This window comes from Prosopis cineraria, unplaced genomic scaffold (genome assembly GCF_029017545.1).
Source record: "Prosopis cineraria cultivar Desert tree isolate PC_DT_omini unplaced genomic scaffold, ASM2901754v1 PC4, whole genome shotgun sequence".
Lineage (NCBI taxonomy): Eukaryota > Viridiplantae > Streptophyta > Magnoliopsida > Fabales > Fabaceae > Prosopis > Prosopis cineraria.
The window spans coordinates 38,287,753-38,303,127 of NW_026555335.1; the positions used below are offsets into that span (position 1 = coordinate 38,287,753).

General features: G+C 31.8%; 1 protein-coding gene across 7 annotated transcripts; it reads left to right on the forward strand.

Moving 5' to 3' along the window:
- Positions 1-3,500: 3,500 nt before the first annotated feature.
- On the forward strand, positions 3,501-11,158 carry LOC129309285 (ycf20-like protein). 7 transcript variants are annotated; one of them, XM_054950800.1, is made up of 5 exons: positions 3,501-3,846; positions 4,087-4,280; positions 8,350-8,554; positions 9,357-9,478; positions 9,584-11,158. In XM_054950800.1, exons 3-5 carry the CDS (start codon positions 8,379-8,381, stop codon positions 9,757-9,759), a joined length of 474 nt encoding a protein of 157 aa, XP_054806775.1. In that variant the 5' UTR covers positions 3,501-3,846; positions 4,087-4,280; positions 8,350-8,378; the 3' UTR covers positions 9,760-11,158. The 7 variants fall into 7 exon arrangements, with proteins under 7 accessions (XP_054806775.1, XP_054806772.1, XP_054806770.1 ...); XM_054950797.1 differs by adding an exon at positions 4,704-5,036 and having other exon boundaries at positions 3,508-3,846; positions 9,357-11,158; XM_054950795.1 differs by having other exon boundaries at positions 3,509-3,846; positions 9,357-11,158.
- The last annotated feature ends 4,217 nt before the right edge of the window (positions 11,159-15,375 follow it).

Below are 15,375 nucleotides of genomic sequence, written 5' to 3' on the forward strand. Positions count from 1 at the left end.
TTTTTCTCTTAAATATTACATATGAACATTATGTATATAATAAACAAAAATATATACATAGTATATACACTATTACATATTAATAAAAAAAATTATATGTGTATTATATTTGGGATGGGATGGGACGAGATGTCTTGAAAATAGTTTCATGTCTTGTCTCGTCTTGTCTCATTCTAAATTATTTTTTATCTAATCCAACAAAGTCACATACTTTTTTTCTTTTAAGTTGGGATAGATCCGTCTTGACATGATTGAGAAAAAGCTGAATTGATTAGGATGGGACGAGCATGAACACCCCTAATTAATGATAGTTACTTACTATCAACCATTCCTCCCTCCCTCTAAATGGTTAGGTTGGCAATAGTTATTATCACTTAACAAAAAAAGTTACTAGTTTTCTTATTACGATCATTTTCTATAAATTTTTAGTCATTTTCAATATTTTTAGATTATTTTTTATAATTTTTTGATCAATTGAAAATTAAAATTAAAATTTGTTGATGATATGAGTAATATTGCATTACTTTGAAACGTTAAAAGGAAGCATTATCTAAAAAAAATTTTAGATTTCTCAATTTTGCTACTATACCTATAATTTAAAGGCAAATTTGCATTTTACTTCTTATAAAAAGTATGAAATCTTTTTAAAAATTTAAACTGTAACAATTTTTTATAATGTTTAAGAAAATATCTTGTATATTAATTCTTCAACCAGATGAGTCATGCTTTCTTTCTCCGCAAAATTAGTTATTATTAAGTGTTGAATTTGTGAGACAATAAATATATTTACAATATGATTTTAATATCTAAGATAAATTAATTTTTTAAAGTAACAAATATTTTAAACAGAGAAAAAAACAAAGACCATATTTAATACATCCATCACATTGAAATACAAAAAATAGGGGAATAATTCCTTGCATATTATAATTCTTTAATTTCTGTTCGATTAGTTTATTGATTCAGTTTGGTAAAAACGAAAAAAAAAAAAAATTCTGGTCTGCAGGAACTAGGAATTAAGGTGGAAACGTTTTTGCACATGTATTGCCTTTGTGGCATTAAATTCTATAGATATATATATATATATATATATTGGTGAATAATTCTATAGAGATACTGCTTCCTTTTCCGACCAGGAATTTGGTGGAGAAGTGAAGCCGAAATTCAAGATCGCATTCATGGCGTCTGGCTTCTGACCACCAAATTTGTCCCCCATGAGATTCGTTGTTGATTTTTTTTCCCCTCTTAACAAATGCTTTAATTTCATGAATGAATTTGGCTTTAAATTGGGAGAATGGCAATTGAAGTCTGAGATTCAAAACATATATCATGTTCAAATCTGTTGTCCTGTTCCTGTATCCGGAATACTGAGGAACAAGAAGTCCATCACTTTTGAGAGTAAAATCCTTAATTGTTCATTGTACTATTCTGTAGCGCTAACAGTGACAGATTGCAGACAAGCAAGCTGCTTTAGAAAAAATAAAATACAAAAGAAAATAACCCTTAAGTTCATACAACATTTTTTTTAGTTGGCATGTGGATATCAGCACTTGTTTGTAAATTTGTTAGTTGCCTTTGTTCGTTTATTCCTTTAGCTTTGTTTGGTTGAAGTTGTTGGAAAGCGTTATTGAAATTATTGATATTGCAAAATAGCATGTTGAGAAATTTAAATTTAAAAGAAATAAAAAATATGAGCTTCCACGCCCAAGCTTGAAACTATGGATGTCATGTCTCTCTCGATCTTCAACCTTCCCTTTTGATGTTGTATACACATGCATATCATGTCCGTTTCTTCGTCCTAAAAGAAAAGTAATTGTAACGTCTAGGCACATTAGTCTAGTTAATAACAAGTACTACTCATTGTATCTTCGTACATCCCCACCATATGTGAGCTGCGTTTTCAATCCCATGAAGGAAGACAGGTCAAAAAGTTCAACTTTTCTCTTGTTATCGAAAAACACAACTGGTAATAGCTTTGAATTTTTGGAACTCCCAGTTAGGGCTGTGCAAAAGTCTCTCAGTCCTGTTTGGTCCAGTCCAACTCGAGATGGTCTCAGTCTTGTTCGGTCTGTATAGTCACTGGTCCTTCAGGACCAAAAGGACTAAAAAGACCAGACTATTTTTTCGGGTTGGACTGGACAAGAGACCAGGCATCCGGACCACTTGGTCCAGTCCAGTCCTATTAATTTTTTTTATTATAATTATAATTAATTTATTTTTGACAAATGTTTAAAGTGTAATTGATGCTAAGGAGATGATTGCATAAAGATTTATTAAGTTTGTTTCTAAATTGTTATTGTAATATAGTGTTGTTGAATTTTTTGAGTACTGTTTTTATTAAAGTTTATAAATTTAAATAATTTAGACTATAACAAAAATATTTTTTTTCTTATTGTTAGAAATTATTATGGATTTATTATTATTATAAGTATTTTTACTATCTTAATTGAGTTTATTATGTTGGAATGGATTATTGCCTCTCATAGAATAAAAAGAGGGAAAAAAAGCTAAGTGAGTACTGGACTGACAGGACCAGTCTCCCAGTCCTATGGACCAAGTCCGGTCCTGTTAATCTTCGGGTTATCACTGGACAAGACTGGACTACGGGTTGCTTAACCCAGTCTTTTTCATGAAAGAGACCGGACTTCGGGTTAGGGTGAAGTCCAGTGCTGTCCAGTCTTTTGTGCAGCCCTACTCCCAGTAACGCATTGCATTTGGAGGTTCAGCCTTGATGTGACAAGTGTTCTTGGTGTCAGGTGACCGACAGCCCAAACTTGATTAAATTTTGCCCAGCCTAGGAAAAAAACTATCTAAAATGTTATGAGCATGAGCAGGGTTGGGTTAATATGTGGGCCAAGCTGGGCAACAAATAAGGTATGTAGCCCTACTTGTTTAGACCCAGCCTGAGTATTAATTTTTATTTATTTAATTATTTATTTTTTTAAGCCAAACTTGCAATGGAAAAGGTTTCAGTCGAATAAAAAAAAAAAAGGGCGGGAAAGGATTAGGGTTAGATTTTTTTAATTCCCGTTTCATTCACCCTAGCTGTCACTCTCCTTTTCTCTCTGGTCTTCCGTTTGTAGTCTAAAGTCTGACCCTCTCTCATCATTGGCGGGCGACTCCGATCACCCCCTTCCCTCCCATCCCCGAATTGATGTTTAATCTTCTCCTTCTCTCTTGTGCGAGTGCGACTGAGCTTGACAAGTAGAGCATGTGCTTTGTACTGTGTTGTATTTGACTTAGAGTTAGGCAAATAAGCTCAATTCAACGGACTAGCTTGTTAGCTTGCCAATTTTGACAAATTAGATTGAGAAAATGAGCCCGTTTCAAAACTGAGTTGGGCTAACTTATATCGTTAAAAAAGCAATGTAAAACGGGCTAACTTGCTTAACCCGTTGGCTGGCTCGTTTTGTTTTCTTTTCTTTTAGTTCAATTGTTGCTTATTTGGCTGTCCCTCACAATTCCAGTTGTCCTTTAAAAAAAAAAAAATCCAACTCCAAAGCTGAATGCTGACGCGTCCTTCTCCTTCACAAATCACACTCGCAGAGTAACAATTCACTCCTTGTCTCCATTGTCTGTTTCCTAAATCCTAAACGTCGAAGAACTCTGCTCTGTAGCCCTCGCCTTCGTCTTCTCCTTCAGATCGTCGCCAGCGCCGTTCCTGTCATGCAGAAGTGCAGATCGTGGAAGCTAGCACCTCGCGCCTGAGGGCGAGCTCGAACCTTGAAATCTGTTCGATCTCCGGTCTCCACACTCCAGACTCCAGTTGCTGTCCAGATCGTCTCTTGATCGTCTTTCGTCTCCTGTTCGAATTTTGAACCCAGTCCCAAATCACCATTCGAATAGGTAATGTGATGGTTGACTTAAAATTTGGCTCGTGTGTTATGCCAAAATTTATCTGGCTTGCGTGTTGTTGACAACTTGACATTAGCACTAATCTTTCTAATTCTTTGGTTAATTTGGATTCCGTACTCCGGGTGAATGATGATGTTATTTGCTATGGATTGTGGAGTATTTTTGCGTTTATCTGATTCTGGAGTATATTCTTTGTAATTTGCATTTTGAAAAAAAAAATAAAAATAAAAGAAGGTACTTCGACTGAGCGACGGAGCTTGAGTGCTTGACAATCGCTCGACTGTGTGTGACGAGCTTGACGATCGTTGTTTGACTGTGCTGCGTGTGACTAGCAGAGTGTATGCATCTCTCCTTCTCAGTTTGTGACCGTGTTCAACTTAGTCTTTCCTTCTCAATCTCTCTCGGTTCGTGATAACCACTAACCAGTAAGTCCATCTCTCTCTTTCGCATTTTATTATTCATACTGACTTACTGAGTGTTCGAATTTGCGTCTCCAGAATCTTTTTATGTTTCGCGTCTCTGTCCCTGCCTTGAATATTTGCAATTTCAATCTTGCTTATTGCCTATCTGTAGTTAAAGTTCTCTTATGCTTTTTATGCAAGAAGTTTTGTTATTTTAACTTGTTGTAAAGTCGAGCGTATTATTGTTGCTGCCAATTGTTGTCTGAGGATTATTGCTTTGTTATCTATTATGTGGTTCTATTATGCCAGTGTGGTCATTTAAATGCCAATTGATTCATTTAGAACATAGAGAAAGTATGGAGGATGAAGCTTCTGTTGCCCTAAAATTTTTTGCCAACATAATTCCAGCCCTCTGAAAATACCATAAACTTTTTTGCCAACCATCAGTTTGGAATCCAACAGCATTAGTGCTCCCCCTAGGCTGAGAACCAGGAGGACTCTGGCTGCATGAGGTGGTGAGACCTCTTTATAATTAAAAAGTAAAAAGAAACACCTCCACAAAACCAAGGGATCTGAAGAGCACGAAGGTTCCTCTGAACTCGATGAATCTGGAGGAGGCAAGGCGGAGTCTTTGATTTCTTCGGGACTGCCTACAGATCAATATAATCTCCACCATCATGGAAGTCTACAACCTCGGCGAAATTGTTACTCCCTCAATCTCAGCTCTGCTCCACTATTGCCTCCAAGATCTGCTATAATTCCCACTCTACTAATCCTAAGGTTAATCTCTCTTTCTCAATAATATGGTTTTTTCCACCAATTAAGGGTTTTTGCCACATTCCTCCTTCCCCCAACAACTTGGGATTCTTGTTCTTGGGTATTTTAGGGTAAAGCTTTTACCTTTTCTTGGAGAAGTTCAATTGAAAATGAGATACTTGGTAGGTTGTGGATGTTCTGTAAAGTCATATTTAAACAATTGTTATTCATGCTGGGAAATATAAATTTTGTGAGGATTATTTGCTAGGAAGAATGTTCTTTTCCACACTAACAATTTTAGAGCTTAATGGTAAAAAAATTATAATATGGTTAGATTAGAGCTCAGAAAAGCTAGAAATTAAAGGTTTCTCTTAAAATAGTATATCGAGCGTACAATGATTAAAACTGTTGCACACTTGTTTCTCTTTGTACAAGAAGTCATAGGCTTAGTGTGGTATCTGGAACTCATTCCCTTTTGTTACTGATGTATTGGCAGGGATTCACTTGAATCAAGAGGCACTAAATATAATAATATTGTGTCATTTCAGCTATTTTTGTGGTTGGTTGTCTTCATATACTGTTTAATCCTTGTGGAGGTTTACATTATGACCGTCATGGTGATAGTAATTTGTCATGGAAGTACATATAAATCTCAGTGTCTACATTGTCTTTAAATCTTTTTGTTTGCTTCCAAGCATACAGCTTCCTTTTTAGAGAAAGGAAAGAATGTCGAGTATTGGTTTCTAAAGGCTTCAATTGTTAACTACTATGAATTATGAAATTTCCTATCCTCTTAGAAATAAGGCTCTTTTTCTTTTATTTTTTCTTTTCACCTTTATTTTGTGACTTTTCTTTCAGTAATTGCTTTTATTTTTAAGGTTAAGAGAGGGGCAACAGTAAGACGTCATTTATGACTTCAAATGGCACCGTTCAATGATGCATTAAAGATGACGCAACCAATGTAGATGTAGAGACTTAGGGCCCTGAATACTTGAGCCTCTTGAAGCCCCGTGTTGCACCACCACCTAACCACCCTTCTCTTTGATAGAAGGTGGGGCTCTATTTTGTAACACATTGTTCACTTTCTTGTTCACATCTTTGGTTATGAGTTAGGTTAATCCCTATAGGCTGTAGCAGAATCAATTCACCAACCATTACTTTCCCCAATCCACAAATTAGTTATAACCAAACCCTCATTGTAGAATGTAGACGCACAAAAATTAGAGGATTGACATTGCTCACGGGAAAGTTTTGAGCAATTGCACTAGTTAGTAGAACCTGTAATTTAGCCAAAAGTACTCAGATTATCCCTGATGCATTTGATTCCCGAAAACCCGGATCTTTCAATTCTATTTCATTGAGATCTTGGCATTGGTGTTCCTCAAAAAATCAGAGCTCAGAATATAGTAATGGATTTGAGAATTGCAAGGAGGGTAGGCTAATGGTTTTCTTCCTAGGCCCCACAGCAACTGTGCCAGAGACTGTTGCAATGCCATTAGAGAAATCTCTGTCACCATTACCTTGTTTGGGTCAAAAACTTTATGCAATTGGATTTTGCTTCTTGCTGCTCTGGTAGGGGTCCTTTTTTTATTTGTGTTTTTGGATTTGGAGTCTTGTATATACTCTTGATTTTGAATTTCAATTCAATGTTGTTGCATGCAATATACTTAAGTAGGAACGGTGCATTTTCTTCCATAAGAAAGTGGATAGCACCGTGCATCTGTGCCAAATTTTCCTCCTTGTTACACTCCAAGGCAATGATTTTAAAACTGGACTAGACCAGATCGGACTGTCTAGTCAATAACATTGCAGCTGAAGCAGCGGTTGGACCACGAATTGTTGTAGCACCGTGAACCGGGGGTGGTTCTTTGAGGACTGGGGAAGTCAAATTTTGGCCAATTTTTTCCCAATTCTAGCCCCTATAAAAACCTTCCTCATTTCAGATTCAGAGTCAGGCATTCCCTCTCAAGTCAGGAGTCATGAACACGATTGCAGCTCCTGCTCCTCTCTTCACGAGTTCACATTCATGATTCCAGAATCAACAATCAAGCTCTCTTCGTGTTTAGCTGTTGGCTTTTACCTCAGTGCTTTCCCTCCTTCTGAGTCTCGGCCTTAGCATCTCCTCTTCCTGTTTGTGTCTTGGTGCAGCTACCTTCTTTCAGACTTTTCTTCACTCTTCTCATCTTGTCATCTCTCGTTTGATTGTCTCCTTCTCCTTTTTCATTGATTTCATCAGCCTCTTTATTGGCCGAGATTGAAGCTTAGGTGAGGATAGGTTAATTCTCTTGGTTCATTCTCCCTTACACCATATTGATTTGTTCCTACATGGGTTTGATTATGTTGTTTCCTTTCTGATGCAAAGCGATATCATCTAATTTTTGCTTTTATTTAAAACCTAAACAGTGGCTTCTCAATTTGTTTGGCCAAAAATGCATTGTTGATGCTTTTCCTTAATGGTTTTATGTTTACACCATGGCAGATTGGTGCAAGGTTCTGAATTATTGATGGCCAAACATGATTGCTGATGATAATATTAGTTTTTTATATATAATTTCTTAGTTATCTTTTATTTGATATTATTGTTATATATGATATTTTTTTTAAAATTTATTTATTATGTTATTGGTTCAACCGTCAATCTAATCGGTTAGACCATGAGAATTGCGAACCGTTGGTCTTTCTTGATCGGCTTTTAAAACGTTGCTCCGAGGGAATTTTTTTTATTTTGCATCATGGATTAAGGAAATGTCTTGAAAACATTGAGATATTCCCAAGAGAAAGAATTGCCTAGATTATGATTGAGTCAAGAACAATAATTACATTCATTGAGATGAGGGAGGGACATGAAAAAGATGGTGGCGACAAATAATACAAGTTTCACTATTTGATTTCATTTGACATCATTGTTTTATTTTGTTATTTGGTTGTTCTTGTATGTATCTTTGTTGTATGATGAGTCCATTACTACATAATTCATACAACAAAAAGAGGCCTTCTTTTGATCACTTTACATCATTACTTGTTCTCAACAACCAATTCTTTTGGTCATTAGTGGTAATAATAAGTAACTAAAATAGAGGCTAGCATGGAAAACAATAGAATATGGTCAATATAAGGAGATATTCATCAACATGGGTCTAACTTGCTGAGAAAATGAAGGTGATACTCAGTTCCTTAACTGTAGTTCATTCAATCAATAATTCAATATAGTAACAGTTGGGTTGTAGCTTTTGATTATTATGTTTTCGTTCATCTTCTATCTTGTGCTGTGTCTTTTTCATTGTGTCTTTTATTCTTGATCGTTCTTAGATTATTGCTTTTTTTGTATTATCTCCAGGTGTTAGGATATTGCATCATGGTACCAGAATGACTCTATCCAACTATTTGGCAACTATCAAATTTTTATCCCTTGATTATGTCAGTTGTGGAGCTGCTGATGCTGGTCTTGCTCGATCATTTTGCAAAACCTCATTTGACCAGAAGCAATGGTCTCCATGCCTCTTCTTTAGTTGTGGCCAACCTTGCTTAGCAAACAATTCCAAGTGAGTAGGCAGCAATATATGCTTGTGTTAGTTTTATCTTGCAGGGCAACTGAGACATGTTTAACGAGATCACTATAATCAATTAATGCATAGGTGCAGAGAGTTGGAGGGTTTTCAATTGATAAATAGTTTTCTCAGGTGTTACAGTACTGCAGATTTTCTGTTATTTTGGTTGGGTAAAAGGCAAAAATTTTATGTACTTGCCCTAAGTTGTTGGAATTTCCATCCATCTGCACATTACTTTAGCATGATCGTTTGCAAAATAATTGATTTCAAAGAATTGTTTTTATGTTTCTAAAATTTTAGTAGGTTGTTTAACTTGGAAAGCTATTATTCATTGAAGGTTTACTATGCAATTCTCATATATTTTGTAATTAGTCTCTACTATCCCCACCTAGTGGGATGAGGCTTCTTGTTGTTGTTGTTGTTGTTGTTGTATGAGTTTTAGGTTGTTTCTTCAGCACCTCAAGTTTAGGGTCTTCAAAGATTTTTTTCCCCCCACAAATCTTTTATCGGAGAACTTGATTGCAATGAATATGAAACTATCCCAAGTGAAGAAGGAGGTCTTTTCCATCTATCAAAAGATTAGGTTGTCTAGAAGAACTTCACCATTCACTTTCACAAATGGATCACTTTTTTAGGTGTTCTGGTATTCAAGTATGTACATGACCACTTGTGTTGGCAGATTAGCACATTTGAAATACCTTAAACATTAAATTTATGTATTGATTATATGAAGAAAACCATTTATGGAGTATTGGGTGAGCTTTTCTTGGGATACTAATGGTGTGGTTCTCTATAGGAGGATGGCATGGTCTATTAGAAGTAGCATAGACGACAGCAGTTTCACTCCATCGACTTCAAATGCAAATAATGGAAGGACACGCCTAATTAGAGTGATTCAAGATTTTTTAACCAAGTTAGGTACTAAAATTCAGATGGTACAGACTAATCTTCCAAGGAAACTTCTTTTCTTCTTGATTGGATTTTATTGTGCAACTGCTTTTGCCACTGTTATTGGACAAACAGGTGACTGGGATATTCTGTCTGCTGCCTTGGCTGTGGTTGTTGTCGAAGGGATTGGGGCTCTCATGTATAGGGCTTCTCTTCCTCTAGCTAGCAAGGGTCGGAGCCTAATCTCTATGTTTAATTATTGGAAGGCCGGCCTAACATTGGGACTCTTCTTGGATTCATTTAAATATTGACAGTAATGCTTTATCTGCTTCATCACTTAGAAATGCCTCTGAATCATCACGGGTTCTGCAACCTCCATGTAAATTGGATATCCATTATCTTTGTGCTTTTCCTATTTGTTTTTCAGAAGATCGTTTATATTTTCAGAGATTCATAAAGAATATGCTGGTATACGTTTGACATACACTTCACAGAACATAAAGGAAAATGTGTAGTCCGTTTTCAAGCCAGTGCTCTTGATTGATTATTTTTATATGCGATCAACATAGCGATGGTTTTGGCTAGTGAAACCTGAAGGACACATACATTCAACAGTTACTTCAATTGTTTGAGTTCAGTTGATTTATGGAAAATACCTCCTTCAGTAGCAGATCACTCCCTCATCCCGTTACTGGCGTCATTGGATCACTATATTGCAGATTCTGCCAGGCCATTCTGACAAATTGGAGTGTTGTGAGAACCCCTTATATGTGCCTGGTGTTGATTTGTGAAAATGGATGAGGCCATATGTTGATGTGTAATGATGATTTCCATTCTTTGATAAATGTTATTGCTCTACAACTGGAAGGGTGTGAATCTCTTATTACCGCAACAAGGACACTAATCGCAGCCAAGCTGGTTCAGTCAATTGATATTGGCAAACAATGATGTGGTGACAAAAAGCATTTTTCACTGCCTATAAAATATTTTATTTTGTATGGAATTATTTAGGAGTGAGAAATGTTGTTTCAGCTTCAAGGATCAAAGTACATCACAATTAGTGTGTACTTTTCAATAGGGTATCGCTTGCGATCTTTGAGCTTCGAGACCCCTTGAATCTTGTCCTGTCTACCGGTTACTTGGGTTCACAGACAACTTTGGCAACCTCAGTCCTCCTTTGTTGCATGTCATGGATTATAATGTGCTGTGTCTACTACTGTCGCCGATTATTTGACATCAATAATTCCAGATTCATTCACGAATTGCAACCAATGCCATTTATTGGTCTCTGTTTCTCTATTTTAGTCTTTCTATTGAGTGATTCTGGTGAGAAATCATCATTTGTGTCTGTAATAACGTAGATGTGCATCAATGTGACTGATGCTTGAAGACCAAGATTTCCAGGCTGCTCTTTCAAGAATGGCGGGCGGTGCCATATATTGGAGCTGTTGTTTTTGACTCTCTCTTCTGCCGAAGGTTCTGCTCTGAAACTTTCCATTATGTACATAGTAATGTTGCATGCTATTCTAAAAATGGAAAAGCATTGAAAAGTATTGCACTAGTTATTTGTACATATTGCTGTGAAGTGTTGGTTGTAGCTTAAAGATGTGCGGAAGCATTATGGGGTGTTACTGGTTATTGTGATGTGGCAATATGTTGGTTTTTGATAATTTCATTCTGCATAATAAATTCATGTTTTTGGACTGGACCCATGATGTGACTCTAGTCCTGTTGTGGTCAAATGTCGATTTGAAACTTTCAAATCTGTTAGTGTGAAAAGCAAATAACAAGCAATATCACTTATTTATAATTGATATAATATGTAAGTGGGAGGAAAATTAAATTTGAATTTGACAATCTTATCTAAATTATAAATTTTTAAAACTATATTGTTTAAAGTTTTGAAATTCAAATAAACTTTTTTGAGATCCACATGATTATATTAAATATTGTTAATCATATAATTTTTGAACTCAAATAAATATAAAAGAATATTTCTTTTAAACTCAATCTCTTTTCTAACCAAATCATTTGTGATTTATTATTAATTATAATTTTTTGAAAGAGTATTTATTATTTGATTTGAAAAAGGAATGTGGCATAATTTAGAATACTAAAAAAAGGACACATGTCACAATTTAAAGTATACACAAACAAGATGCGACATTCAAAAGGATATTTATTAAAATAATTGTTGCTTATTTAATTTAATAACTTTGTTGCAACTTTTTCTTAAAATTTTTTATACATGAGGTCAATTTAAATCATTGAGATAACTTTAAAAATTTGAATTATATTTAGTATAAATAATTATGATGAATAATTTTAAATTTTAAAATTTGAAATAGAATCCATATTTAAAATTCAAGCCAATACATTTTTAATTACTTAAAATAAAATGCTAGTTCATCAATATAAATATTTAAAATCATAATTTAAAGTAAATTTACCATATATATATATATATATATATAATGTAACCACTCTTTTAGTTTATCTATAAATGTTTAAAAATACAAACTCACATATAAGATGCATATAAAGCTATTAATTGGAGTTGGTTTAACTCTTATAAGCTCAACCTTTAAGAGCTCAAACCCATAAACTCACTTTTCTTGAAATGAGCATTTTTCTCAAGCTCAACCTTTATAAATAGGATTCAGGGCTAAACTTGAAAGTACATATAATTTTTTTGAAAAAATAAACTACCTTAATTAAATATCTAAAAGACAATAATAAACTTTGATGTAAATTAAAATAATACAAACCCCATAATATAATATAAGCTATACAATTCTTAATTTTTTATCATCCAAAATATAAATATATTATTAAAATATTTTGATAGAAATGTATTTTGAACTAAAAATTTTAATATGATTAAAAATTAATTAGTTGTAATTTAATATATATTCAAAATTTAACTGAAAATATTTTTTATTTTGATATGGACCATAAAATTGCATAAAAAAAACTATTCTTGGTCTCTTGGTTAAAAAAAAGGGTTAATAAGCAAATAAGACCATGAATTATTGTTAGAAAATCACCCTAAATCTTAAACTCTTAAAACATACAAAATAAACCTTAAAATTTTAAATTTATAGCAAAATAAACTCTCATCATTAACTTTTTAACACTGTTACAAGCCATGTAGGTACTATTTAGGATTTATTTTTCTACGAATTTAACCCTTGCTATTATAATATCAGCATGAATAGTAATAATGTTAAAAAGTTTAACGGTTAGAGTTTATTTTGTTATAAATTTAAAAATTTAAAATTTATTTTATATATTTTAAGAGTTTAGGGTTCAAGGTAATTTTTGAGCAAGAGTTGAGGGTCATATTTGCTCATTAATCTTAACAAAATCATATAATATTGCATCTTTAAAATAAAAATATATAAATAAAAAACGCTAAGATAAATAAATTTCATTATTAAAAATATATCGTACTAAAACAATTTTTTAAAAAATAAACATGTAATTTTAAAATAAAAAATCATGTTTAAAAATAAAACAAACAAATTAAATTGAAAATATATTCAAAAAGCGTGATAAAAAATATTAAATTATTTTAAAAAAATTTATCATAAAAAATAAAATTTTAAAATACTATATTATAATATCTAAAAGAACATAATTAAATAATATAAATAAAAAATTTAAAGTTGCTAAAAAATATTAATTGAATGGAATTAATATTTAGATTTAAATACTAATTTTAATAGTTATATTCAAATTTATTAGAATTATATAATATCTATCTGTATTTTATTAAAAATCCTAATTTATAGATTGTAACTAGTAAATAACTAACTAAATGAGAGAAAATGCTATAAATCTAAAGATATTATATAGTAATAATAATTTTAATTTCAAATAGATAGATCTTTACATTTTACTAGTTTATTTTTCAAGCTAGACTAGTCAAAATATAATTAAAATTTAATTTTATTATTGTATGAAAATATAAAATAATTTGATTACTCCATTTTAAATTGTTTGATTTGAATTTCAAATAAATAAATCTAGTTAAAATAAAATAAAAATATATAAAAATCAAAAATTATTTCAAATCTAACTTTACACTTTAAACTTATCAAATAAATAGATTTGAAAGAATAAATAATTCTTTTAGATCTATTTGCTTTATTTGATGGGCGAGTGGTGCATATTAAATAAAAACTTTGTTCTTTTAAGAAACTTGTCATATTAGATAAAATTGTCATTACTTTACTTTCTAATTGTCTCAAACTAATTTTATATATTAAATACAATATTCCAAACCTTGTTATATAAAATAAGATTATTTAACACATACACAATCTTTAAGTATTAAATAATATTAGATGATCTATAATTAAAATTTTTGAATATATAAGAAAGAACTAAGATAGTGTATTATTTTAAACATGCTGAATAGAGTTTTCAAACAAAATAAATTTAAAAAAATTTAAATACATACTAACTAAGTAATTATCATTTGTTGCCTCCCTATTTATAAGTTTTAGAATATTAATAAAATTAAACTCAAAATGATGAATCGAACCTGTCTCAGGATACAACTTCATAGAATATGAAACTAACCTTGTAAGAATAATTTATTGTCTTGTATGATCTAGAGCACTGTAAGACCTCAACTTTTGAAATTTTATATATTTTAAAGGAATGCACCCTATCTCCAAAACATTTTACAAAAGGCTTCTAGATGACTATAGAGATCCGGTCACTCTATAATAATATTGTTCTATAAATAGAATAAGTATTATCTATTAGACGTAATTGATGGAATCCAGATTATGAAAAAAAAAATGAAAAACATAAACACTTACTCTAGTATCCTCAAAGACTAATTAAACATTGTTAGATTTTTTGAATGTATTTTTACTTGGCAACGTCCAAACATGAATCACCCAAATGATAGTGAGCCAATCTTTTTTGGTCGTGTTGATGGTACGAATTACATGGATTACAAATATAGAAGCCATGGATAATATGAATAATAATTAAGAGGAGAATAAACATAATGTAATTAGAGAATTGAGTTAGATGTGAAGGTGTAAAATATACTATTAACCTGCCCTAATAATATATAATTGAATAAGGATGAATTGGGAGAGAATATTAAAAGGTTATTTTATTAAAAAAAATTAAAATGATAAATATTAAATATTTATTTTTGTGAGTATAGATATTTAAAGTATTTGAATTTTAACAAAATTTAGGAAGGCCTTTTCAGCATATTAATATTTTTAAAAATTTGACATCTTAGTATTCTCCATAAATAATGGTAGTTCTACATACTTTATTATTAAATAGATTAATATCTATATTATGAATTTAACATCATGAGATCCAAATTATTAAATAGATTAATGTTTATACTTTATCATATTTATAATCCTCCAAAATCATGAGAATAAATCTAAACACTCAAACACAAATTCCCTTTTTAAATATTTAAATAGATGGATATTAAGTTAAATTTGAATTCAAATGTGTGTGTACTTGATCAAATGAGCCTAGACTTTTAGCATATCTTTAATGTGGATGGAAACTTTAAATAGATAGATATTAATTTGAATTCAAATATGATCAAATTTGAATTTCAAATAGATAAAAAATAATTTTTATATACATTTAAATATAAATAATTAAAAAAAATTCATTACACACTTAACTCTAAACCTGAATAATGTTTTATATATATATATATATATAAAATAAATTATCTCAAATCTAATTCCAAATTTAATTTTGAAGCACAGAATCGCCAAAAAAAAAAACATATTGAAATATATAGAACATGTGACATTTTGTCATAGTCTGTAACCCTACTTTGTAATTTCATGAACTACATTTGGTTTTGGCAAATAGTCAGGAGTTTTCGGAAAAAAAAATAATACTAACTTTTTGTTCATTATTGT

Bases quoted from the DNA above. Each gene is read 5' to 3' on its own strand.
- LOC129309285 (XM_054950797.1), top strand. From the start codon at position 8,379: ATGACTCTATCCAACTATTTGGCAACTATCAAATTTTTATCCCTTGAT. The intron at 8,555-9,356 runs GTGAGTAGGCAG...GGTTCTCTATAG, and splicing joins TGCTTAGCAAACAATTCCAA to GAGGATGGCATGGTCTATTA.